We start from the raw sequence: 27,312 nt of genomic DNA on the forward strand, positions 1-27,312 counted from the left end.
TTTCTTTCAGTGTTAATTTAATCATACAAATGTTCATTTTTTTTTACATACAGAAAAAAAGAAGCTTTCGTTTCTTTGACATTTTTTCTTTAAATGTGCTATCAGACTCGGACTTCAGAGTCGCCCCCGCCTGCCATGCCAACCCTGCGCAAAAACTCGCCAAAAAAAAACAAAAAACAACACCATCGGGCAAGGACTCAAACCCACAATCGCACAAAGAAGAAGAAGAAGAGTAGAAATCCAGCCCAGGAAAGAGAGAGAGAGAAAGGAAAGAACAAGGCCGGACAGTGTATACTTTTTGGGAAGAGGTGGCTTGCGGTATCAGCTCTTGTGAAAACAAACAGCCAGCGGCAGAGCTGAGTGTGATGGATTGCCGTAATAACGAAATGAAAGGTAAACAAGGAACAGGTGTAGTTTGCCCTGAGTGACGGTAGTTTGGGCTGCAAGTCGAAGCTGAATGTGGAAATTACATGTGATGACTGCTTGATCAAGGACCACTTTGGCTTACAGAGCTTCGGTGTCAAATACAACCTTCAGACTGGAGAAGGGGGGAGCAATCTCGGCCGGAGAGCAGGATCGGCAATGGTGAGAGGTTAGCTCACAGTGGAAGACTGGATGAGGATCTATTGGGAAAACCCTCACGGGTTATTAAATGGTTTGTTCCTGGTGTGAAGGCGTGCATAATCGGCTAACTGCTGCACCGTACTGCAAAAGAAACAAAACGTGACATCTTTTGCTATCCGATATGGCTTCAGAACATTTCAGATCTGGGGAGACACAAGCGATCTCCTTTCCAGCAGATAAGGCTTCACGATGGGAGAGCTACAAAAGCACATTTCTGCACGCTGACGTTTGGCTGGCTTGTCTTCTCTCCTGCTTTGACACCCCTTGCTGTGTTCTGAGGCAGGATTGCAATTGGTGCACCATAAAAAAAAGCATCTTCCTTACAGTGTCGCGGTGCTTATTATGTGTGCAGGAGGCTCATACAGTTATGTGGAAAGGAGTCTGATAGCTGCCCAAATAATCTGTGTGATGCCCTTTCTGAACACGAAGATAACTGATCTTCCAGATAGTATCATGCTAAGCGAGTGGCTTTCTCTTCACAGTACTTTACAAGGAAAAAAAAAGGAGGTTTGCTTGCAGCCTGTAGTGTCAGTTCAGGAGGTGAAGCTTGATTTTTTTTTGTTTCACATTGTCACCTCCAGACTCAAAGTTAGAGTGTCATTCCCCAGCGTCGGCAGGAAGGCTTGCCTTTCTGGACTCTGGTGCTGCTTAGGGAATCAGAAAAGAACAGGGGGAAGTTGCCCACCTGAAACCATGAGGCAGGAACTTCATAGAGCCTACCACACTGACCCCACCTGATGACAGCAGACATTAAAACAGCAGTGGTTCTCGCAAAGACTGCTAAGGTTTTCTGAATCCTCACCCCTGAGATGGCAAAAAAAAAGACACTCTCCGATGAGTGTAATGTAAAACTCCTTGTGCTGGACTCACTGCAGGGGCTGTTCCCCAAGAGTGTAACGACAGTCCCGCACTCAAGAAAAAGCACGCTCCTTCTAAAAACATCAGCGATATATATTCTCTGGCTTCTGCAGTAGCACCAACTTGAACGAAGAGGCGTGATTATGGATTTGTACTTTACTTCCCTCTGCTGGAGTACTGTGGTTCTGCGCCTCCGTCACAACCAAATTTTAAGGCATTTCAATCTAATGGCAGTGCTCATATCGCTGACTTGTGACTCTCTTGAGTGATGCCAAAAATCAGACTGAACTGAACCCTTGTACATCACTGTCAAATGTGAAAAACTGAATGAAAAGGCAGTGTAGAACAGAAGCTAGGAGAGGGAACTGGATTTGAAAATACTAAAATCGTTTCAATTTTCTCCTCTGGGAATCACCCCCCCTCCAAAGCAACTTCTTTCATATGATGAAAAATGAATACACCAAAAGCTGGAAAAACAAACCTACCCAAAAAGTATACACCATGAGCTTATCACTAAAAGAAAATGTATAGGAACAAGTCAATAAATTTAAACATTTGCTCAAAACCTACAATCGCTCAATAAATGGCTTTTCCCCTCTTTTCTCTCTTGCGTGTCACACACTCACCCACACTTCCACTCACTCTCGCTCTCTACTTAATTATCTGTAATGACAACTAAAAAATCGTGTCTCTCATCTTGTTTTAAAAGACGTATAGCACTCCTTTTTTTTAATTTAGCATTCATACATGCATACGCTGGGCTTTGTCGATGTCTGCTGTATTATTTACCAGGAACGGAACAAACGATGCGGCCTCGTCTTCGGTTTGTCTTTTGGGTTGCTGTGGAGAGGAGAGGGGTCTGCCAAGTGTCAGTAAGAGATCTCTACACCCCCAGCCTCCCCCACGTGGGGAATATCCAGTGCCACTGCACAGTGATTCCCGGGTTTTAAGACTGTCCAAAAGGATAGGGGCCGTGGATACCCTGGGAAAACAGAAGGACAGAGTGAGTTATTTCTGGGGATCCCAGACACCATCATCTGCACAGATCTCTGCAAAGATCATCCTCAGGATAGTCGCTGCTTTTGCCCCCTTCGCGGTCTTGCTGTAGGAGGTTTGGATTTTGCACTTTATACCCACTCAGATTTGGAGTCGCCGATGGTGTCTGTACATGTCAGCTTGGAGACCACGAGGAGGGGAGGATGAGCTCCACTGACCTGCCTTACAGGAGGGGTCACAGGAGCTGCGCGTTCGTCAAGAGCTGAGACACCCTGCCTGGCTACCCCAGGCGGCACTCTGCCAGCTGTGCCAACTGATAGCTGCGTGTTAACGTGGCCCAGACCAGTGTGGGCCCTGGTCATGCTGTTCGCAAAACAACGTACTGACATAAGCCGACGCTCCGGCTTGAGTAGGGCAGACACGGGGCTTCTGTAACGTCCGAAGGAGATCGAAGGCATCCGTCTTTTAGCTTTAACAACTCTAGCACATTGTTTGCAAAAAAACAAGATGAATGAAAATGATTCAAAGAGGTCTGTATATATCTCAAGCAAATTGACATACATGCAAGGTGTGTGTTTAAGATGTAGATAAGGCTAAAGTCTTGGACTAGCTCCCCACAGAAAACAAATTCCAATCTCTACAGCTGTTGACAGTTTTTCCTGTTTCAGAAGCCCATTTCATCCACCTAATGGGAAACTGCCATCCAGCACAGGACTAGGAAATGGGCTGGTGGATGACTGGCATTTTGATTTAATCTGTACTTTAGTATTGCATTAAGACTTGCTAAAATGTTTATCACACACAACGTGGCTGCTGTAGTCATTTTAGTCTTAGATGCTTTGAATCTTTAAACCAGAAAAAAAAGTTAGAAATTTATAATCAGCATATGTTTTTCTTCTACTTTCCACCTCCCCACGCACGTACTCTCACACAGTTTGCAAGCAGGCCCCCCTGCCCCCTTGATCATGTCCAGTGTCAGGCCACCCATTTTGAGACATGCCACAGACAACGCAGCATGTTCCTGGGGTTCAGCCCCTCGGTCCCTCTACAACAGCGCTGAGTGCCTGCGGGGGTCGCTGCGTTAGCTTGAGAGCCATTCGTCCATTTTCTAACCGCTTCATCCAAACCAGGGTCCCAGGAGAACTGGAGCCTATCCCAGCAAGCAACAGGCGCAAGGCAGGATACACTCTGGATGGGATGCCAGTCCATCACACACTCACACCAGGGCCAATTTTCCCAGCAGCCAATTAACCTACCAGACTCTGGGAGAAAATCCATGTTAAATCCATGAAAATTCATGGGGAGAACATACAAACTCCATGCAGATAGGTCTGGAATCGAACCCAGGGCCCCAGTGCTGCAAGGCAGCAATGCTAACCAATGCTAACCACTGTGCCACCATGCAGTGCCAAGCAAATTGCAGCTTGAAGAATGCCAGGCTCAGCCTGGTACCGATATGACTCGGTTCTCGAACCCGTGCCAAACTCAAGAATCTGCTACAAGCCAGCCGCCACATGGTTTGGTACCTGCCATCATCATGTACTTAAAACCTCCTCTAGTTTGTCTGCTCTCCAAGTGGAACAATTCCTCCCGCCTACATTTACCTTAAGGCCCTCTCCCTTTTTAAGTGCTTCAAGTTCATGCACAGGTGCTTGCAAAACCCTTTTTTTTTAAATGACTCAGAATAACTTTGATAAATGATAAATATCAGAAAGGAGGTCAGAGTTTTTCCAAATAAATGTAACACACATTTATCACTGTTTGCATTTGGCTGAGAAACGGATAAAATCGAAGGGAAGCTCACTCATAGTTATTTTCTTAGAGCCGCAAGACCATGATTTTTGCTTCCCAGAAGGTGTGTATTTGGATAAGTGGGCAAACTAGCGCGCAGACAATCTGCCATTGGTTTGCTGCCCTCGTGTAATGTCAAAGCAAATCACAGAATGTCCTAGGACGGAGATGAAAGAGCTCTATTTCAAAACTCATAAAGTAAGTTTTACATATTGAAGATTGAGCAACAGTGCAGCTGAAACTATATTTACACACTTGACCCTGAAGATCCCTACACCTGTTAACAGAAAGCAGCTGATTCCTTCTAAAACTGCACCAAACTGGAGCACAGGGCACAAGGCAGGACTACAGGCTGGATGCCAGTCAATCACAGGGCACGCACAACCTAGAGGTCTCAATCTGGCATGTCTGTGGAAAGTGGGAAGAATCTAGTGCCCAGTGGAAACCCATGCAGCCTCATGGAGAGCAAGCAAACTCCATCTGGGAAAAATTTAAGTTTGCTTTTCACTGTGACTATGTAAATTTGGAATTTGTAACATTACAAGAGTTATTTCACTGCACACACAAACAATATTTCAATTCAAATACAATGCTAATTAATTACTGGATTTAAGAACACAAATGTTACAAACAAGGACTCCATTTAGCCCATCTACCTCATTTGGTAGCTGTTAATTGATTTTATCCAGCCACTTCTTGAAAAATAAACAGGGTGCAGGCTTCAATAGCATGGTCCATGCTTGTTCCATACTCCCACCACCCTTGGTGTAAAGACGTGCTTCCTGTTCTCAGTTTTAAATGCAATTCCAGGTCATTTCCACTTGAGCCCTGTGGTTTGCATTTCACTGTTTATTCAGTAGACATCCGCTGGGTTGACTCTGTCAATGCTTTGGAGGACTTTGAATACCTTAGTTCCCTCTTCTCTGTTCAAGACTGAAGACTTCAGTTCTCTAAGCCTCTCAGCGCAGGACATTCCACCGATAAACCAAATACGGGGCTTTTTTCTAGATTAATTCCAGAGCTGCAATATCTTTCTATAACATGATGACCAATATTCTCAGCGAGGTTTTATGATGTAGAAGCTCAACAGCCAAAACAAAGCTCAAGCCTGGTTTTAATTGAAAATGTCTATAAAATAGGTTTCATTCACATTTTCAATAAAAAAAAGGCAGAAGAAAATCTGTTGCACAACAGGTTTGGTTTTTGGCAAGGAACACAATTGGCCCATTTCTAAACTGTGTTGCACAAGTGTAGCAAACATCAGACTACATTAATGGGTTTGATATGAGACTGTGGAAAGTGATAACGCACATAAGAACAGCCCCCACACCCTTGGGAAGTTCCTAATAACGCAACAGCCATCCTTAGACTTTTACATTTTCCTTGGGCAATGGGCCTGTGTCACCAACAGTACCTTAAGCAATAAGCAATTGCAGGAAATGGTTTTTTTGGGGGATGATTAAACATTGAGGTTCTGGAGGTGTTTGTGATGAACGCTTTAAAAGTGGTAATGAGGACTGTTCAGTTTTATTTGAAGTCTCTAAGACGGGGCAGTTCGACTGGCAGAGATTAGTGCGGGTGGAGCGGTGGCTCTGTGGCTAAGGATCTGTGCCTGTGACTGGAAGGTTGCCGGTTCAAATCCTGCAGCCAGCAGAGGAATCTTACTCCATTGGGCCCCTGAGCAAGGCCCTTAACCCCAGCTGCTCCAGGGGTGCTGTACAATGGCTGACTCTGCCCTCTGACCCCAAGCTTCTCTCCCTGTCTGTGTGCCTGTGTGTGTCATGGAGAACAAGCTGGGGTATGTGAAAAGACGAATTCCTAATGCAAGAAATTGTATAGGGCTAATAAAGCAACATTATTATTATATTACATTATTAACATCATGACATTATTATTAGTAGGAGGAGTCTGTTACAAGGACGTGTATAGAACTCATATTCTTTGTTCCACAAAGAATCCTCAATGCCCTGTTCTGATCTAAGCATTGTTTCAAACAAAGCAAAGGCCAGCTAAAATAAGAGGAAATAAAACTACAGTTGAGACTCAAACTAGAAGGCATTTCTTTATAAAAGACTTCTGTGTGGTCAAACTCTGGGTCTTCTAGCAATTACCCACATGAAATCAAATGAGCAAGACAGATCCTCTTTTATGTGTAATGTTTCTCTCCTACAAATGTATTTTTCAAGCCCAATATAAACCTTTTCACTGATTTATTACCAGGGGCAAAACAAAACCTGGCATTTGGATCTCCCAGACTTGTAAGGTTGTGCTGCTATTCAAGGAAATGCCTCCTTTCTGGGTTTGTAAGACACCAAAGAATAATTATGGCACCCTTTTCTCCTTTTGATTATATGATTATCTGCTGTGCCAGCAAACAAGAAATGCTATGTCAAACGTGGATTTCACATTTGCTGTTTCATCTGGAAAGGCCTTAGTGTCTATCCCAGTTTTGCAGACAGGCTTTCATGCCACATAGAAAAACATTTTTCATACTCTGGAACAGTACTGGCCCTAGATTGTCTGGTCTAAATTAACAATATATTGTCCAAGATTAGCACAAATCAGTGTCTATGACAGAATTGTATAGAGTTCGTCCATATTAATGCATGTACACTCTCAAGCATTGCAGGGCTGCAGGGGTACCAGGCTTTGTAGAATGATGCTGGCTCAAGTGAAAATGATGACACCCCAATTCAGTCTTAATTTGACAACCTCGTTTCTGTAGGCATGCCGATGTTGGTTACAGGAGCAGTGTCTCCCAACACAAGTGATTTCTTGCAGAGCTGTGATTGGCGTATGGTGGTGCTGGGGGCTGGTATAGTCTCAAGTTGCACACAAACACTACACATCCTTGCTGCTCTTCTGCATCGGCTGAACATATCGCTCTCACAAGGTGAGGTACTTTCTACAGCGAGCATTCTCCTTTTTTGTCAGTTGTCATTTCTCATGCACACACAGTATTTCTGTCCGGTTTAATTGAACATGTGTACCATCACTAATGTTTTAGCTTACCATCCTTCCTTATCATTCGAACATTGTGTAACTATATAGATGTTGTATGTATATTTAACTAAAGTATTGGTCTATTAAAGGGCATCAATAGGAATCTGTCACAAAATAAAGATAGCAGATTCCAAAATCAAAATTTCGGTGTAGACAAGATTTACTGGCAGAAAAAAAAAGCCCATATTCTCCACTCAAAGGCAGAATTAGGAAACGGACCTGATCTTGGACCACATCCTGATTTCATAACTCCCTTAAATAAGGTACACACTATGAAGTGACAGATGTGTAGAATTTCAACAGTGGACCCATGCATGCCGGAACATGCTCCACTGGATGGTGTATTAATTTGCTCAAATGCTTTGAACCATTGAATAAGCATATTAAATCTATAGTAGTGTACAGATTGAACTGAAAAGTTATTCTGATTTGCAGTACAAATCAAACCATATACTGACCCATCTCAATTACTTGAGTAATACTGTTTGTTACATTAAGAGTACTTGCATCTTTCAAGTTACTAAACGTCTTGCAGGAATACTATTTAATTGGTAATGTTACTTTAAAGTAACGAGAGGGACTAGTGCAGGTGATGGGGTGATGAGAAACATGGTCTTGAAGGATCATGGCGCCTTCTTGGAGAATTCATGCCGAAGTTATCACATCGCAATAGTGAAATCACAAAAGCTGTGACCCTAAAACACAATAGTCTTTCTAAAACCTCATCATGTTCCAAGCTGTAAATATCAGCCGTCTGAATGAGCCCCTGTGTCAGGTCCTGCATGACTGATAATGTCAAAGGTAGCAGGTGTTTGTGGCTGCTCCGTTTTGTGACTTGTGTTGTGCCACCCTTGTACTGATCTTTATATCACGGCTGACTGGTTTAACAGAGCAAGGCTCTCTACTTCACAGCCTCCCCCTGAAGGCCACACGGGAAACGACTAGCCTGTGTCAGGCCTGTACGTACCTGGCTGTAAGTCACTACTGATAGGTTGTTTTGGAGACCGTTTGGTGCTATATTTACAGAGTTGTGTGACAGTCCATTTTGATCCTGCTGGATTCGGTCTGGCGTTGCCTCCCAGGGGCCCCCCGGGTCCTTGAGGCTGTTGTCCTCGTCGCTGGAGGGGTGCTTGTTCTTCTGCGGCGAGGCGAAGGGGTTGAAGTTGCCCTCCACGCTGCGGTGCGGCTGGGTGTTGAACTCGGTCTCGAAGGAGGACAGCTGCTGTGTGACGCCCAGGAGCCCGCCCACCTCCACACTCAAGATCACCCAGATCACATCTGACCGAGAGAGAGAGAGAGAGACAGAGAGACCTTTCAGACACGGCGTGACCTTGAGCTGCGGACAGCTCGACTTCACATCACCCGACTCATCCTGAGCTGTGGAAGTGCTGGCAGGATCGGCACAGCGAATGACGTGCTGGTTTGACGGAGGGGCTACACTGGGAGGAAGTGGGAGTTTTATAGCTGCCTGCCCCTGCGTGAGGCAACGCGGAAACGCGGACCGAGCTCTCCGGTCGGAACTAGCGCTCGGATCCGCCCTCCCATCCTGGCTAACATCCCGCAGGAGGTTTCACTCTCACCCCAGGTGAGGGTCAGAAAAACGCACCACATCAGCTTCCTCGCACAGTTAGAACACCTCACAGTTAGAGGAACGGTTCAAATCAAGGTTTAACTAGAAAACAATCTGTTTGCCTCCCTTCAAGTGCGTAAGATTGAGAGAGGGTGTTCCAAGTGTATTTACCCACTCGAACAAAATGCATGAAGACCAGTCTGTGTACATCTGCCAGGACTATTCTGTTTCTACTAAAAGGCTATTTGGGTGCATCTTTAGCTCTACCCAGCTGCTCAGGGTCCTGTGTCCTTGTGTATGCTCCACAGCTGCCAACTGGGTAGGTGAGGTGGTGTTGCCAAACATGACGGGACACTTAGAGCTGTCAGTACTGCACTCCAGCGATACTGAAGGGACTGAAATTTGAAGAACCACATGTATTAATAAAGAACGAAAATGTAGCTCTGACTGATATTAATATTGATTTGCTAATTGATTACTGATTGTTTTTGCTATCATTATATCACTTTTATATCCTGCAATATGCCTGTCCTTCTTTTGTAGTGCTTCTGTATAAGCTTCAAAACTTGTAACTTATGGGAAAGCTACGCTGATCATACCCATTCCTGTGAGAAAGTCTGGAAGATATGAAGCTGACCTTGATTCCTTGATTAATGGAAATTGGGGGATGGTCGTATCAAAAGATACAGATAAGGGCTGGAAGAAACTGACCTCACTAAAACCTCAAGGAAGGGGGGCTGCTACCCACAGAAGTTAAAGTAAGGTACACCAGATCTATGGATCCCGGGGCTGCCATTATAACTTTCTTATTTGACCATACGCTCTGGTGATGAAGATGAAGACTACAGGAGGAGTACTATGGGATGTTGTCGCGGGTAATCTAGGAGGATAAGTGAGATGGCTCAATGAAAATCACTGTACTTCACAAGTTACAGTTAGAAAGTTACAGATGGGTAAAAGTTTGCCAGCCACCCCCACTGGAAAGTATATTTAATGCCAGATGGTTACTCCTCTTCTTTGAGATTTCTGTGGGTTCTGGTCAATGTCCCCTTGGGCACACTGTGAATAAAGAAAGAAGATTCTCCTCACTACCGTCTCTGGTCTGATTCATCCTTGGGGCTGTCCTGACTGCTTGCCTCCAATCCTAACAATCTAATTCATGAAACTCATTGTTGCAGATACTGAGTAGTGAGGGGCACGGAGGTAGTGCTTAGCATTGCTGCCTTGCAGTGCTGGAACCCTGGGTCCAAAAGCCCGGGGTACTGTCTGCATGAAGTTTGTCTGTTCTCCCTGTGTTCATGAGGGTTTCCCCTGGATGCTCTGGTTTACTCCCACAGTCCACAGACATACAAGTAGGTTAACTGGCTTATAGGAAAATCGGCCCTGGGAGTGAGGGGGTAAGCATCTGCAGCTGTGTCTTAGGGGTGCTTTCGTGGAGGACTGTACCCTTCTTTGTGCCCGTTGCTTGCCAGGATAGGCTCTGGCTCTTTCAGGACGCTGAACTGGATGCAGCAGTTAGAAAATGGATTGAAACAAGAGTAAAACAGAGCAACACTGAAGGTTATGAATGAGAGGAGGCCATTTGGTCCATCTAGCATGTTTGATGGCAGTTAACTGATCCAAGGATCTCATCCAGCTACTTCTCCAAAAGGAAGCCTGGGTATCGGCTTTAACACGGCTGGGCAAGATCTCACCGCCAAGAAGCGCCTCTTGTTCCGTTCTAAGTCTATTTATATATTGTTTCTGCTTGACTTCTGGTTTGTGTGTGAACTTTGCCCAAGGCACTAATTAAAAACAGTGTGGACTTGAGCAAAAGCTAGGCTTCCTTACATTACCGAGGGATTAGATGTGTGGAAGAAAAACTGAAATGAAATTCATGCTGAGAGGAGAACCCAATGAGTGCAATGCCACCTAGTGGTGAAGCTATCAAAAGGGTCTAAATGACCTGTTGGCTTCTGGGAGCGTACACTCTGAGGCATTGGTGTTGTTGTTGTAATACTTACATCACAGCCTGTTTTGCAGTTATGGCTTTACCATATGATCAAACAATTTCATTACAAATGACAGCATTATAACAAACTATTAATGCCATTTGGATGATGCGACAGCAGCCATAATGCACCAGTACGCTCACCACACACCAGCTATTAGTGGGGAGAACAGAGTGGTGAAGCCAATTCATAGAGGGGGATTATTAGGAGGCCATGACTGGTAAGGGCCAATGGGAAATTTGCCAGGACGTCGGGGTTACACCCCTACTCTTTTCGAGAAACGCCCTGGGATTTTTAATGACCACAGAGTCAGGACCTCGGTTTTACGTCTCATCTGAAGGACGGCGCCTTTTTACAGTATAGTGTCCCCGTCACTATACTGTAAAATATACAGTATAGTGTTAGTACCCACATAGACCGCAGGGTGAGCGCTCCCCTGCTGGCCCCACTAACACCTCTTCCGGCAGCCACCTTAGTTTTTCCCAGGAGGTCTCCCATCCAGGTACAGACCAGGCTCACACCTGCTGAGCTTCAGTGGGTTGTGAACTGCAGGGTGATATGGCTGCTGCCAAAGAAGTCTTAAGCTTCACAAGGGATGTCCATCCATTAACTGCTTCATCCAATTCAGGGTCACAAAGGAACCAGATCCTATTCCAGCAAACAACGGGAGCAAGGCAGGGTACACCCTGGACGGGATGCCAGTAGATCACGGGGCTCACACAGACTCAAACACTGACACCCCCTGCATGCCATACGAGCTGTGCATGTTCTGCCCCCTAGAAGCTGTGAAAAGCCTCCTGCGCTGGCTTGCCCTGCAGCAGGTTCCCACCCAGGCCCTCATACTGCAGGGAGATGAGCTCCAAAGACTTATCCACTGAAGGGCACTCCAGAAACCACTATCTGTAGTGCCAGCACATCATACTACCAGTATGTCTTTGGATTGTGGGAAGAAACTGGAGCACTCGAAGGAAAGCCCAAGCTGTTGCAAGTCCTGGGTTCAATTCCTGGGATCCTACCTGTATGGAGATTGGATGTTCTCCCCTTGTTCTCGTAGGTTTTCACTGCATGCTCCAGTTTCCTCCCATGGTCAAAAGACAAGCTTATTTGGTGCACAGATTCGTACAATGAACTGGAGGTCATCATCTCATCTTCAACAAATCTGAATTTGATCTCTCATCCAAGCCATGCAGCCAAGTCCACTTGCTCTGGGCTCTTACTGGGGAGTTCGTCATGAGCAAGCCACTTGTTGGACTAAAGCAAGGCAGCCTGCTTTCACTTGTGGGTACAGATCACAACATGGTTCAAAGAGGACCACAGGCGTCTTTCTTGTAGATGAGCTGTCAAGTGAGTCTCAGGGTCTGACCTACCCCCGTAGAAGAGTCCCGTAGCCGTGCACATCCTCCACTGGCCCTGGTACATGCCGGGCGCCGCCGGGCTCCGCATCTGCACGCTGACGTCCGTCACTTCCTGGGGGTCTAGGGACCGGACCATCACCATGTTCACATGGCCAAACTGGTCGCCTCCCACGTACTTCAAGCTCACGCCGGGGGGCCAGGATTCCGTCCCTGAAACGCAGACAGCAGGCCCTGTCAATCGCGACCCCATGGCAACCAGCAGGCCTGTTACACGGTGCCATGGCACCGCCTCGCTCGTTAGCTGTGCTCAAATCAGGAGATCATCATGTGGCACCACTATGAGGATATCCTTAATGCTGATGGGAAAAAAGAAGTCAGGCAGTAACTTGCTTGAGCCTTGAAATTGCTTGAAACTGGTTCACAAACTGTAGAAATGCAGCCTACATGTGCTCGCTATTAGCGCTGTGTTTAGGATGGTCCACTGCAAAGGTGTTGAGCATAAAAGGGTAGGCAGTACACCCAGGTGCGAGCAGTTCAGCTCCAATGATCTCTTTAAGACCTAACCAAGTTTCAGACCAGCACTTTGTGAAATATCAAACTTCCCTATTGTGTTTTCCCCAAACTTTGGACCTGTATGCTTTCCAAAGACCATAATAGTAAGATCCAGGGTCTCTTTCAATAAAGCTAAAATGGATTAGTAACTTTGTTCAGGGGGCTTTGATGCGATTCAGACACCAAACAAATGCTCACTCAAACGCATGTTGACCTTAACAATCCGGAGATCACAGCCTGTGTAACTAGCTGACTAAGACTAGGATTCCCCCAAGCAAACTGGGTGGGAATATAACAAGAAAAAATTTGTTCAGACGAAGAAAGAAGTTCAATATTGGCAATCTGATAATTTTTGAAAAGACACTAACAAAATATGTTTTAAATTAGCCAATGGCTGACTTTCCAGCAGCAGTTCTTTTTTCTGGGCTATATTTTTTTCTGCCTTCTGTGATGTTATTGCGCTCAGCCCTGCTTTGATCTACACAGCTCTTTGGTTTTTACTGTGAAAAAAACTTTGAAAGGGACATGTCTTCTAACACGTTGCTGCTTTTGGACTTGACTGAGCTCTGCTGTACTCTCCTGTAAAGACCGAAGTCCTCTAGATCATGAGTCGTTGATGCCTCCATCACGATAAGAATGAGACGGTGAATTTACTCGTCAGTAATTCAAGCTGAAGCCCTGTTATATCGAAAGCACAAGTTTTAGTATCCCTTTCAAGATACTGTTCTGTACAATAGAAGTCTACGAGAAAAGGAATGACTTCAGAGCCCAGCTTGTAATGAAAACTAGATTTATGTCTCGTGCCTTTTGCTCTAATTTACTTCAGGTGTGAGTTTGCTTTGCGAGTAGAATGTAACAGATTGCACCCTGACCGGTTTGAGTCCTCCAATGCCTAAGTGCCTAAGGATCAGGTTATGTCTAGAAGAGGGGAGTGACAGTAAGTCCAATGAATTGACTTGTGTTTCCATATGAACAATATTAATAATAACTAAACTATACCACAACCTCATTTCGATTTACTCGATACATTTAAAATTATAAAGAGCTGCGCTTGTGATTTTAATTTCCAACAAATCTTTACTTAATTACTAGTTGTGCTCCTCCACCACTGTCTTTCACCATCATCCAGTAAAAGCTAACTCCTGCCTCAAAATGCCTGTTTGTTCATAGGGTGTCAAGTTATACACTGTGTTTCCATAAAGCACTACTAAGTCTTTCCGTAGTCTCTGGGTCCGAAGACAAAATTCTTCATTAAACACCGGGGAAGACATTTTTATTTTACATTATCATGAAATTCATCAATCATGTGCTTGTCTAGTGCATAGACTTGGTGTAACAACTCAAGTGCAAGTGCAATTAAAATACAGGCACTTCCGCACTGAAAAAATACAAATGACGAAACAGCAAGAGAGAAAGGCAACATGTTCAGAGATGGGCAATCAAAATCTGTCAGCACTCTGCACTGAGCACACGTAATCGCTGGAGATATCGGGACAAAAGCAGACAGCCTAGTTCTGTACTCCACAGAAGATTGTGTTAGTAAATGGGAAACCAAATCTGCCACATGACCAGAAATAAGAAAGCCCTATCTAATGAATGCACTCCTGTTGCTTAGTATCACATTATAAACCAGTATGATCCACCTTCAGCCAACATGCTTGGCTAAGGAAGAGCACAGACCTGTGTTCTGTATCCTCCAGGTTTTCGTGAATTGTGTGTCAGGGGGTACTGACTCTCCCTCTCCAATTGTCACGTCTTCGACAAATGACATTGATGGTGCGTTGATGTTGGGGCTCTCAAAGTCGTAGTATGCCCCTATGGCTGCCTGCAGGTTCCTGAGAAGAAAAAGGGGACAAAGCAGTTGAGTGAGTCACATATCTATCCAACGTAACAGAGTGAAAACAAGATTTCCACTGCACAGCAGATAGATCCAATCCAGGTTTTGGGACTTGCAGGCCCTTGGATAAGAAAGCAAGCCTGTGTTAGCAGTAGAAATATGTATTAACTGCATATCTAAATAAGTTTTTCCAAAGCTACTGGAAGGAAATACAAGGCAAAAAGAGTGTGCCACTGCATTTTTGAAGACAGGGGTAAAAAAAACAACAACAAAGAGAAATGTATTTAAATTAGTACTGAAACCAAACCAGGGGTGGCACAGTGCTTAGAATTGCAGCCTTGCAGTGCTGGGGCCTGGGTTCAATTCTGGACCTGGGGTGTGGAGTTTGTATGTTCTCCCCGTGTTTGTGTGGGTTTCCTCCAGTTACTCCACTTTCTTCCTGCAGTCCAGAGACATACAGGTAGATTAATTGTCTTCTGGGAAAACTGGCCCTGATGTGTGTGTGTGTTGGTATTTGTGTCTGTTGTTCTGTCCCGTGATATGGTCAGAATGGTGTACACCCTATGGCCAAGGGTGTATCCTGCCTTGTGCCCATTGCTTGCTGGGATAGGCTCTGGCTCCCCCACAACCCTGAATTGGAAGAAGCGGTTAGATAAAAGATGGATGAATGAGACCAAACCATAGTATTTTTTTAAATCAAGGACAAATAGTCTCCGAGAACAGCAGGTGTCAAAATCAGAGCTGGACTTTCAGGATTTCCTGCCTACATTTTACAGCCCTTTGCACCAATACAAGTACAGATGTTCATTCAAAGTGATTGGTAATGTTTATATACTAGAGGAAGGCTGTGTGAAAATTCTATTCAGACATGTGCATCTCCAAATGTAAAAGGCCTGGAAACCTAGCCCTGAATTACCCCACCACTAAACGCTACTGCCCCATGAATATTCAGTATCCTTAGAAGGGGCGTCATTGTAAAAGGAGTATACGTTTCTTACACTTAACACAGCTGGAGATCAAGTTAACATGTCTGCAAATATACATGGCAAGAAAATGTCATCTTGACACACTCACACAATAACTCCATTCAATCATGGAGTACTGAGCTGATATTCAAACCTGAAGAGATATACAGGACCAGGGCTAGACAGCGTTTTAAATGGAAACCCAGTACCTGGTACAGGATTATAAACAAGAGCCTGCAGCCCTTGAGTCCTGAAATGGTTCCAGCTTCTACAGTCATGTGAAAAAGAAAGTACACCCTCTTTCAATTCAATGGTTTTACACATATCATAAATAACAATCGTCTGGTCCTCACTAACTTCTATAATTAGACAAATCTAGCCTCAAATAACAGACAACACAACAGATTTCACTATGTCATTATTTATTTAACAAAAAGTAAGCCAAAATACAGAAACCATGTTGGAAAAATTAAGTACACCCTTACTGTTAAGGAGTAATTAAGAAGGTAATTAGCAGCCAGGTGCTGCTAATCAAATGCACTTGATTAGTTGATCATCAGGAAGTGTGACCACCTCTATAAAAGGGAAGTGTTATAAGGCCATTTCCAAACAATTTGAAATCCATCATTCAACAGTGAGGATTAGTTACAAATGGAGAACATTCAAGACAGCTGACAATCTTCCCAGGAGTGGGCGTCCCAGCAAATTCACCCCAAGGTCAGACCATATAGTGCTCAGAGAAATCGCAAAGAACCCAAGAGCTACATCTAGGGATCTACAGGCCTCAGTCATCATGTTAAATGTTAAAGTTCATGACAGTACGATCAGAAAAAGACTGAACAAGTATGGCTTTCATGGAAGGGTAGCCAAAAAGAACATGGCAGCACGGCTTAAGTTTGCAAAGCAGCATCTGAACAAACCATAATATGACAACCTTTTCTGGAACAATGTCCCTTGGACAGACGAGACCAAAGTGTAGATTTTTGGTCATTATGTACAACGCCATGTTTATCACCACAAACACCTCGTACCAACCGTCAGGCACGGTGGTGGAGGGGTGATGACCTGGGCACCTTGCAGTCATCAAGTCGACCATGAACTCCTCTTTACACCAAAGTACTCTAGAGACAAATGTGAGGCCATCTGTCCAACAGCTACAGCTTGGCCGAAATTGGCTCATGCAACAGGACAATGATCCCAAGCACACGAGCAAATCTACAACTGAATGGCTGAAAAAGAAAAGAATCAAGGTGCTGGAATGGCCAAGTCAAAGTCCAGACCTCAACCCCATTGAGATGCGGCGGCAGGACCTTAAGAGAGCTGTGCCTTAACGAAAACACTCAACATCAATGAACAGAAGCAATGTTGTAAAGAAAAGTGGGCCAAACTTCCTCCAAAGCGATGTGAGAGACTGATAAACTCATACAGAAAACAATTTCTTCAAGTTAATGCTGCTAAAGGCGGTTCTACAAGCTACTGAATCAGGGGGTGTACTTAGTTTTTCCACACATGGCTTCTGTTCGTTGGCTTATTTTTAAATAAATAATGACACAGTGGAATCTGTTATGTGTTGTTTGTCACCTGAGGTTAGATTGACCTAATTTTAGGACCTGGTAAGGACCAGCTGATTTTTTGTTATGTCCTGGTATATAAAATCATAGAATTGAAAGAGGGTGTACTTTCTTTGTCACATGACTATATCTCCTCATGAGCAGTGTTTACTTAGACTATACCCACTCGATTCGGAACTTGAGTTTCTTACGACTCAAAGTCTCTGGCACTTGACGGCTCCCACACCCACTGGGATGAGAACGAGACAGGCAGACATGCTCCTCCAACACGCCCACCTGCAGAGTCACTTGTCATTTGACAAGCTGAAGGAGTCGTTGCACCATCGGCTGAAGCTATGACGCATCTGCTGCCTGTGTCACTGCAAGTCGTAGGCATCTCCGTCAGTCCGAAAGCCGAAAGAGAACTGGCCCACTAATCCCAGCCCTGTTGTGTGGGAACACTCCTATACTTAAGGTGCTCTGGGGTCCATGGATGTAAAGTGCTTTATAAAAGTGCCTGTAGAATAATATAAAAGTTCATGTAGAATTCAGCCAGGGCACCAGATTAAGCACCCCATCATGTTAAAGTATCAATTTCTTTGCTCTGGGAAAACATATCTGTTAAAAAACCAAAAGGGAGGAGAAGGAAGATTAAGTTTTATTATGATGCGATGTGTGAAAACTGTGAGATGACAGGAGGTCATGAGAGAGCTCCCTTGTTTTGGAAGCATGTTTTTCAGGTCCAGGGAGTCATTTGGCTTTTTTCTGGGCACAACCTCATAAAAGAAAAGACAAGCTAGAATAGATTTTAATAACTTTTCCACCCCTTAATAACTAAAATGACCAAAACCCAAATTTCCACTGACCACTACCATATCCCCTGAATGTCTTTCATGTGTTTTTGGCGGCCTCTAGTGGTTGGCGTTGAGTTATAGTCCTTCCATGGGACAACCGTGTGAAAGAAGCAGCCGAGAGTTGTTATCCATGAATCCAGAGTTAGTATCCAACCAGCTCTACTATTTTATGGATTTGAAAAACTAGATAAGAAGTGTGGCTGAAGTTAGTAAAAGAAAACCGTCAGTGGACATCACCTGCTGCTGGCCAAGAGTGCAGGTGTCCGTCAAAGAAATCTGGGCGTCCTAGACACAGTGTTTCTGTGAGGCGATACTTCAGTATTTCGGGGTTCATAAAAAATGCATTATCATGAAAAATGACACCAGTGAAGACCACGGACAATGCAGTGTGACTGGTTCCCGAAAATATGCACAGATAATGTACTGTCCTGTCTTGTCAGATATTGAGGATTATCCATTAAACTTTAACCCTAGTCTGTATAGAACACCTTGTACAAGCAGAGAGAGTGTGTTTGTTTGGAAGGGGGAGGCGCCTCAGCTATAACCACTGGTTCAGAGAGTAATCCTGTATAGGCAAAGCTTTTCTGTTTTCTGTGGTCAATGGAATTTTACAAGCAAAGGTGCAAAGTTCTCTTGTTCTGTGATCTTTCATATGCTGGCAAACTGCAGCTGTAGGCTGTCTCATCTGATAAAACAAACCTCTGTGGCCGCAAAGCCTACAGTTTCTGGTCAAATCTCTTACCTTACGAGGGACAGATTTGTAACTCCTCCGATTCTCAATAGATATGGACTTCTATGATTGGAAACACATCTGTTTTTTCCATTGTCAGTAAAACTTTCGAACAGGATCTAAAAATGCTGAGCACCACTCCAAAACACTCCATATTAGAACAGATCTGGATTTTAAATCACAAGACAAAACAGTGCTTCCAGACGTTCTTCTATACCTATTCTTCTATACCTGCAGCTTCATGTTTTAGAAGCTCAGTAATGATTAAATTGCAAGAGGCAGTTTTATCAAATAAGAAGAGCCTTCAGATTTTCTTCTTTCCCACATTTCTAGGCTGGTGTCTGGGCTAGCATTTCCAGAACCGTACTTGTGAATACACGCTGATGTTTCAAACTTATTTTGCGCAAATAAAAAGCAAAACAAAATGATTTTTTTCCAGCACTGGTACCCTGAAAGCAGAGTAGAAAATGCATTCAGCACAGTCTCTTCTTTACAAGCCTTTCACCTGATCCAGCTAGATCTCTTTAGTTCTGCAAAGCTGGACCTGGACAGTACTGGGATGGGAGACCTACTAAGAAAACCAGGTTGCTGTTAAAAAGTGCTGGTGGACCAGTAAGTGCTCTTCCTGCTGAACATGAATTTCCAAACCAGTGGTCCAGTATGGAGGCAGGGAACACCTTGCTGTAGGACATACTGCCATTTGGCTGAGATGTTAGGTCCTGCAGCTCCACGTGTTTGGAAACTAAGACCAAATGGCCACCAGCCATATCACTCTGCAACTCACAACTGGCAGCCCACTGAAGCTCAGCAGGTGTGAGCCTGGTCAGTACCTGGATGAGAGACCTCCTGGGAAAAACTAAGGTTGCTGCTGGAAGAGGTGTTAGTGGGGCCAATAGGGGGTGCTCGCCCTGGAAGTCTCTGTGGGCCCTAATGCCCCAGTATAGTGATGGGGACACTATACTGTAGAAAGGCGCTGTCCTTTGGATGAGACGTAAAACTGAGGCCCTGATTAAAAATCCAGGGTCTTAGGGATGTTACCCTGGCTTCCTGGTCAAATTTCCCATTCGCCTTTACCAATCATGGCCTCCTAACAATCCCCATTTATGAATCATCACTCTGTTCTCCTCCCCACTAATAGCTGGTGTGTAGTGAGCGTATTGGTGCACTATGGCTGCTGTCACATCATCCAGGTGGATGCTGTACACTGGTGGCGGTGGAGGGGAGTCCCCATTACCTGTAAAGCACTTTGAGTGGAGTGTGCAGAAAAGTGCTATATAAGTGTAAGCAATTATTATTATTATTATTATTATTATAATTAAATAAAAATACTTTTCAACTTCTGCCTTAATTGAGTTAGTGAAGTAACTTATCCTATGTCCAGCGGAGGGGAGCTGCTGGTGCAGAATGACTGCCACAAGTCACCCAGATGGGGGCTGCTCTTCACTCATGGACTCCTTCTGTCTTTAAAGTGCTCTGCGACTCTTCTGGATAAAAACTGCTTCACAAATGCAAGGAATTATACATTATTTACTGGATTCGGACAAGGCAATTTGTGTAAACTCTCCCAGCTGTGCAGTATGAGATGAGAACTGTAAAATGAATCTTCTACTTTTATTAAAATAACATGCCATAAATCGATATGGAGGGCAACAACGCGTAGCAATGTGCTGCAAAAGCCCCCTATACATGAATAAAAACACCAAGCAGGGCGTCAACAGCTTAACCAGTTACCTCTCTGATGTTCCCTTCTGCTACAGGCAGATAAGGACTCCAGAACCCGCCCAGCACCAGGACAATCTGATTGTCAACCCTTCACATTTACATGCTACACTGTATGATGTACTGCTATTCAGGCAGTGAACATGAACATGCCCTTTTCTGTGACAAATGGAGATTAGTTCAGGAACACAAAATTACTTTGACCAGTCACACAGTTAGTTGAGCGGAGTCTGGCGGGGTGCAATAATAGCGAATTAAATTATTTCAGAATAAAGACACTTGTGTGTGGTGTGTGTATGGTCCCTCGGTGAATTTCAAGCAAAGGATCAAATCTGAAAACCGAGCAGCTTTCAAAACAACTCAGGGACAACGCTGTCGAAGGCACAATTCAGGCGCAAGTTAAAAAGAATGTTCAAAGCCACTGAATATCTTTTTGAGCACACTGAATTCAGCCATTAGAAGTCAAAAGTGGATACTATCACCCAGACACTGCCTAGATCAGGCTGCCTCTGCAACGTGAGCAGCCAGGGAAGGTGGAAACTGGTCAGGGATGCCACTGCGAGCCCATTGCTGACTTTGAACTTTGAGCTAGCTGGTATGTTTTTTTTTCCAAACATTTAAATGACAGTGCAAATATGACAAAAGGTTTTGTGGTGAGATTACTGAACTGGAACTTGAAATGCAGAGTTTTAGATCCAGCACAAACCCAACAAACTCAGTCAGCACCATCCCTCCTCAGGCAGGTTGGTGGCAGCAGTATGTTATGAGGCTGCTTCTCACAGGGAAGCCTGTCAAGGCTAGAGGGGGAAATGGGTGGAGAAAAGTCAAAGCAAATGTTAGAGGAAAAACCTGCTTCAGTCTGCTCAAGACCTAGATGCAGAACAAAAAGTCACCTTTCAGCAGGACAAGGGTCCAGAGTTACCCTGGAGTGGTTTAAGAATAAGACAGCAAATGTCCTGAGAGAGGCCAGTCTGCATTCTTTCCAGGTCACACCTGTATTAGATGTACACTGGAAAAACTGGAACAGAATCCATTCTGACTGGAACAGGACCCCAGCTTCTGAGACAATAAGAGTTAGCATTCTGGAATATGTATTGTAGCACCACAAAACATTAATCAGGATACATCCTCCTATGCTCCGAGTCTGAATCAGCTGTGGTAGAATAAGCTCATAGCTACATATTCCTTTGCTGTAAAACTTGCCTAACAAAACCAATAGCGTTGGGCAGCCATGATATGTCAGAGGCACCAGTATATCCTGCAAGAGTACCTGGTTAACCATTCAGTAAAGCAAACGTATATGTAAAAGTGTCTACTACAGTGATGAACGTTCTGTTCTTCTCTTCTTTCTAGTCTGTGTCCAAAGCATTTCAACAGCATATTTAAAAACGTCTTGTCAATTGCCTCTTCTCTGGGGGGGAGTCTGGGGGTCTTCACTGTGGGCTGAGGGATGCACAGGGAGAAATGCATGCTCGGTAAGTGTGTGTGCGGGGGGAAGGTGTGTGTGTGTGTGCGCGCACCAAAATTAGCATGATGTATATTGCAGGTTCGAAGGAAAGAAACTAACTGAAAATCCTTTCTTTTTCTAAGCATCGTGATGGCCCCTAGCTAAGTGGAAATGCCAACACTGTCTTCAGCCAGCAGGAGGCGCTATTCATCCTCTTCATGCCTGTATCAAGGATATCCAGCACAGCTTTTCTGCCCACCATATGCTCCATTAACCATGGTGCTTGTGGTGGAGTCTCTGACACAGCTGTCTTCGCACTGCACCAGTCCCCCACTCTGGCACACAGCAGAGACCAGACCAGTGAAGAGAAAACCACAAGCAATACCTGTCACAAACATTAGGCTGTCTCTCAGATAGCGGTTAGGAGTGTTAGCCGCGGGATTCACAGACAATGGTGGCGTGAATTAGAACCTCGTACTAAATATTAAGGTGGATCAAGGTAAGGTTTAGTCCATGCTGAAAAGAGAAGAAAAGAAACACAACGTTTCGGCCGTGGGGCCTGCTTCGAGTGTAAGAAAGAGAGGGAGGTCAGCTGTTACTCACCCGAAGCCAGTCTCTCTCTCACACCAGAAGCAGGCTCCACAGCCAAATCGTTGTGTTTTCTTTCTTCTCTTTTCAGCATGGAGTAAACCTTTACTCAATCCTTTGAAGCCCACGCCAGCTGACGCAGCTCCCTACTTGAACTACTAAGGAGGATTATTGAGTTCAATGGTGTTGTGTGAATTTACTTTGAAGGAAGATTACCTCAACCATAATTTGAGGTAATTTGGAATTTGAGGTCAAGTTCTTGTAAGTGAAGAAGTACCTGTTGCTTTAGTCCAAGTGACTTTAACATCACAAATACCTCTTTTTTGGGCAGCCCTAAATCGTCGGTACTGCGAAGTGCGGCTGCCAAGAAATTCAGAACCGACACAAATCTAAAACCTTCAGCAGTGCCGTGGCGACTGTAGTTCCACTGATGGTCAGGGTGGGAGAAAAACAGTCGACCCTGCCGATTTAAAAAGTAATAATCAGCGTAATAATGCGACTGGGATGGACATTTTACCAAAAAAAAAAAGTTCCGTAAAAACTGGACATGTCGAAACGCCCATCGTGTGAAATCATACAAACTAAACTAGCTGACTTGAGCTACTCTTCCCTGCGCCGTTCGGAAACAATTTCGACAGAGGCTCTGAAAACGCGCAGGGAGGAGAGCTGACAATCGGAAAGCCTGGAGCTAGTCGTCTCAGGAAAGGTGAAAGGTGACGGGCCAGGCTCGGAGCGGCGCTAATTTTAGCCGGCGTTGTTGCGCCGCGAGCACCACGTGACCAGTGATTGTCGGGCCGGTCTCGCCCGTGAAATGAGATCATTTACTCGCCGCAGCCCGTGTCCACCGATACTGTGAACATGACTCACGACTCCAGAGTTGTTGTTGTTTTTAAAGACCGGGCTACGTTAATCACCAACGATCTTAAACTTTGCTGGAAAAATCCAAACACCTCGCAAGCGAGTGCGATGATGCAATGATACTACGAGCCCCGACCCCCGCAGGCGGTCGCGCATTTTATCGTGCTGCTCCGATTTTGTGAAATCGATCCGAGACCTCAACACACACGCACGGATCCGCTCGGATCTCGTTTTTAAACACGACATCGGATGGCGATTCATCGCCTTTGTACTCCAAATTAAAAGACAGCCCGTTCGGGACTATTTTGTTTTGGGGCGCTTACAACACTGAATTTGTATCGATCTGTTCAGCAGGTGCCCTTACCTAATGCCACAATGCTGGTACAGTTCACAGAATGGCCCTCATTTACTTACTATAAAATCCTTATGTACTACGGGCATGCATTTTAACCTTTCGGATGTGGTTAGGAGATAGAGACCGAAAGAGAAACTAAAGCAATAAGCCGAGAACGTGTGAGCAATCACACGCTGTATAACTCTGTCCCTAGTCTTCGGGATTGCTAGATGTTGAGGGGTTGGAGTGTTTGATCTTTTTGTCTCGGTCAGAAATGCGCTGCACGGTACAGAAACCTCTGCGAGGCTCCATTATTTACGTCAGTGCGGACTCGCTGCCCTCAATGAAGGGGCTGGAAGTGTAACAGTTACTCTCAGACGCGCACCGACAGGCTGCTACTACTGCCGCTACCAGTCATTCCACAACTCGGCGAGGGAAGACAAGACTTCGCGAACTGGGAGTCCCTTTTTCACAGCCCCTGAACACTTTAAAATCGCCGCATTTTCTCCGCACACAACATGGCACGTATCCCCCCCCCCTTGTTTTCACAAACAGATCGAAACTTCCTGCACTTTCCTTTTCGGTCAGGGCTGTCTGTAAAATCGCCGACGGGGTTTACAGCCTGATGGAAACAACGCAGAAAGACAACATCAGGCGGGCAGCTGTGGCGAACACAAAACCGCGTCACTCTCAGCTGGGCTAACACACAACACAACTCCGTCCTCCCCTTTAACGGCGAAGGCCCCGTGCATCCCCGGACTCACCAGTTGGTCATATCCAGGAAGAAGGCGCAGCCGGCCGGGTTCAGCTGGAACCCAAGAAGCCTTTGGAACTCGGAGATCAGGACGTCCTTGTCGGTGGTGCCCATGCAGCTGAATTTCTGCATGAGCTCCGGGTCCAGGTCCATGTCCATGCCCTCCATGGCGGGTGTCCCGGGGCGGCAGCGGGGGTTTCTCTCCTAATTTAGTCCGAGGCCTCAGCCAGTCATAACAACCAACCCAACAACAAGCTCACTGCGCATGGCTGGGGCGAGCTCTGGGAAGACGCCGACGTCACACTACGGAGACGTCGGCCACAGCGGTTTGAGGTCGTCACGGCGCGTGTGGCGGCTTTTACGTCATCTGTTGCTACTCGAGATGCACGAAGATCTCCCATGTCTTTGATGTCATTCGGATTTCTCCTTGGGAGCTTTGAAAGCGAGATTTATTGTGAGACAAATAATCCCCCGTTTTGGTTTTCATTTAGCACTATTTTCATCCTTTCTGTTTGGAGGTCCTTCATCCCAGAAATCGTTCTCAACACAAAATCAAATTATAGTACTGAGAATTGTGTTTATAAAACACTCAGTGAATCCCAAAGCGATTGACATATAGGAGGTATACACATCATTCTAGACTGAATTGCTAGCCCACCTGATGGCGGACTAGCCATCTGAAGAACAGGGCCTCTTAAAAAACAGTATTCCTGGCCATACTGGGGAAGTGATGTGTAAATTCTGATCTGGGGAAGTGAGCGCCACCTACTGGTCCACAGGCATCACTTACAGCAGTGGCCTGGTTTCCCTTAGAGATCTCCAATTCCAGTACTGACCAGGTCCAGTGTTGCTCTCTGAGATCTGGAGAAATCAGGCTAGACGGAGGTCTAACACTTCTCTCTAATTATCTGTGGTCCTGCTAGACAGTTCCTGAGGGTCTCAACCCTTTGCATTACGAGTCTGTAAATCGTCACGCCGGGACTGAACTTTAAATCGAGTCCCTCTGCTATTGTTCTCGAAAGAACTTGTATTATTGGAAAAACGTATAATAACACTATAAAACGAACCAGAAGTGATTTTTAGTCCTGTGCAGTTACCTTGATTTGCTGGAGGACTAACACAAAGTTACCAGACGGGGGTGCTGTAGTTTGATGGACGTGAATATCTTTAAAAAAATGCGCCGCCAGGGTACGTCACTTCCGATTGCATGGCGACAGGAAGAGCGTTTTCTGCAGCAGTTTGATGTTTGGAGATGCCGAAGTAAGTGTTTTTTTTCATCTTTAAAGTTAATAGCTCGTAATATCTTGTGTTATAATTAGGTGTACGGTGCGCTCGAGTTGCAGTTGAATAAGACAGAGCTTTTCGTGATGGTAATTTATCATGAAAGACCATGTGGTAATATCGAAGTACAACAATGAATGACTCACTGATCGAGCTAACGTTCATTTATTAGATCGACGCTTTTTAATTTAATTAATACGACGCTTCTAAGGTCATACATAAAGTATGGCGCGTAGCAACATTATTGTTTTTTCAGACGCTGGTGCCTAACTCAGTGTGGCTTTTCAGCACAACAAATTAAAGCTTACTTTACATTTATTCACGGTTTATTAAATGGAGAATATAGTTTAAATGCGCCACAGCTATGCAGTTTTGAAAAAAAAGCTATAACTATATTATAAGATAGTGTTGCTAAAGTACGTTGACGCATTTTCTGTTGGTAGGTTTTTTCATAGTTAATAGATTATGATGTTCAATTCAATGTCCCCTGGAAATGTGTCCTTATTACAGGGTTGCTATGTAAATAGGGTCGTTTTGTTTTCCTGGTTAACGGAGTGCAACACTAACGTCCTGAAAATAGTTATATATTTTTTTTTTGTTTTGATTCGCCGGTTTAGTGTCTTGAGTTTGTAGAAGCATTAATCATTTTCTCTTTTCTTTTCCAGGTTTTACTGTGATTACTGTGACACATACTTAACGCACGACTCGGTGAGTTCCCAACTGCTGTGCTGGAAGTCCGAAGTTGGTAAACGGAGCGGATAAGTATTTGCAGAATGGAAACAGGGAGAGATGATTAACATGCTGGGTTTGCAGCTGCGAAATCCGAGCGTGTCACGTTTCTCTTGATGAAATACTGAGCGAGTGTGCAGGCAATCGTGACTGTGGTTTTGTGTCGTTGCTCCACAAACACAAAATTGTTGAGCAAATGTATTGTATCAACAACATAAAAAGTGCAAGAGAATCATTGGGAGGCATTTGAGATGCAGTTGCTTCCAGCAGCCTGTTCTTTTAAAATGACCTTCGTAAACCTTTTGACTAGAGAACTGTTAAGGCATCCCACATCTCAAGATAATTAAATTCAGATTTCTTTATCGAGTTGGGTAATGACGTCTTGCAGCCCTTCAGGGTGTTTGTAGAAATCGTGGAACTAGTGAGCTCTGATTTCTTCAGTTTCACCTGACTGATTCTTTAATACCACTGCAGAAGTGATACTTGACATGAAAGTGACCATTATATCTGCTTGAGACATTTTTCACTTCAGTCCATAGTTTGCTCTGACCCAGACTCGGACTACGGATTTGTTCCAAAACTGCAGAAGTTCGTAGTTGTGAATGGTTCCTGCACGCAGTGATCTTACCAGGTGGTTTAGCAGGGCTGTTTAATGGGTAAAGGGCTGTTTTTCCACTCGGCTTCCCTTGGGGCCAGACTGGTTCATATTTTCCAAAACGCTTCAATGTTTCTGCAGCCGTCTGTGCGGAAGACACACTGCAGTGGGCGCAAGCACAAGGAAAATGTGAAAGACTACTACCAGAAATGGATGGAGGAGCAGGCGCAGAGCCTCATTGACAAAACCAGTAAGTGGCGAGGGAGACTGCACAGGTATCCCTGGATAGTAGGTGGGGAGTGTCCTTGTGGAATCACTGGGGTTTCAAACT

The 27,312-nt window shown here is 44.8% G+C and overlaps 2 protein-coding genes across 2 annotated transcripts in view; one reads left to right on the forward strand and one right to left on the reverse strand.

The window, feature by feature from the left end:
- ilrun (inflammation and lipid regulator with UBA-like and NBR1-like domains) lies at positions 1–24,676 on the reverse strand. Its single transcript, XM_088920452.1, has 5 exons — positions 24,387–24,676; positions 14,421–14,575; positions 12,201–12,398; positions 8,240–8,550; positions 1–2,464 (listed from the first exon to the last, which is right to left on the reverse strand). Exons 1-5 carry the CDS (start codon positions 24,542–24,544, stop codon positions 2,429–2,431), a joined length of 858 nt encoding a protein of 285 aa, XP_088776578.1. The 5' UTR covers positions 24,545–24,676; the 3' UTR covers positions 1–2,428.
- The window catches only part of snrpc (small nuclear ribonucleoprotein polypeptide C), a 7,090-nt gene continuing 4,415 nt past the window's right edge, over positions 24,638–27,312 (forward strand). Inside the window, exons 1-3 of the mRNA XM_088920453.1 lie at positions 24,638–25,636; positions 26,323–26,365; positions 27,123–27,231. Coding sequence (XP_088776579.1) covers positions 25,629–25,636; positions 26,323–26,365; positions 27,123–27,231 — 160 coding nt within the window. The 5' untranslated portion in view covers positions 24,638–25,628. The remainder of the gene's footprint in view (positions 25,637–26,322; positions 26,366–27,122; positions 27,232–27,312) is intronic.

Source organism: Atractosteus spatula, chromosome 7 (assembly GCF_055471065.1).
Source record: "Atractosteus spatula isolate fAtrSpa1 chromosome 7, fAtrSpa1.hap1, whole genome shotgun sequence".
Lineage (NCBI taxonomy): Eukaryota > Metazoa > Chordata > Actinopteri > Semionotiformes > Lepisosteidae > Atractosteus > Atractosteus spatula.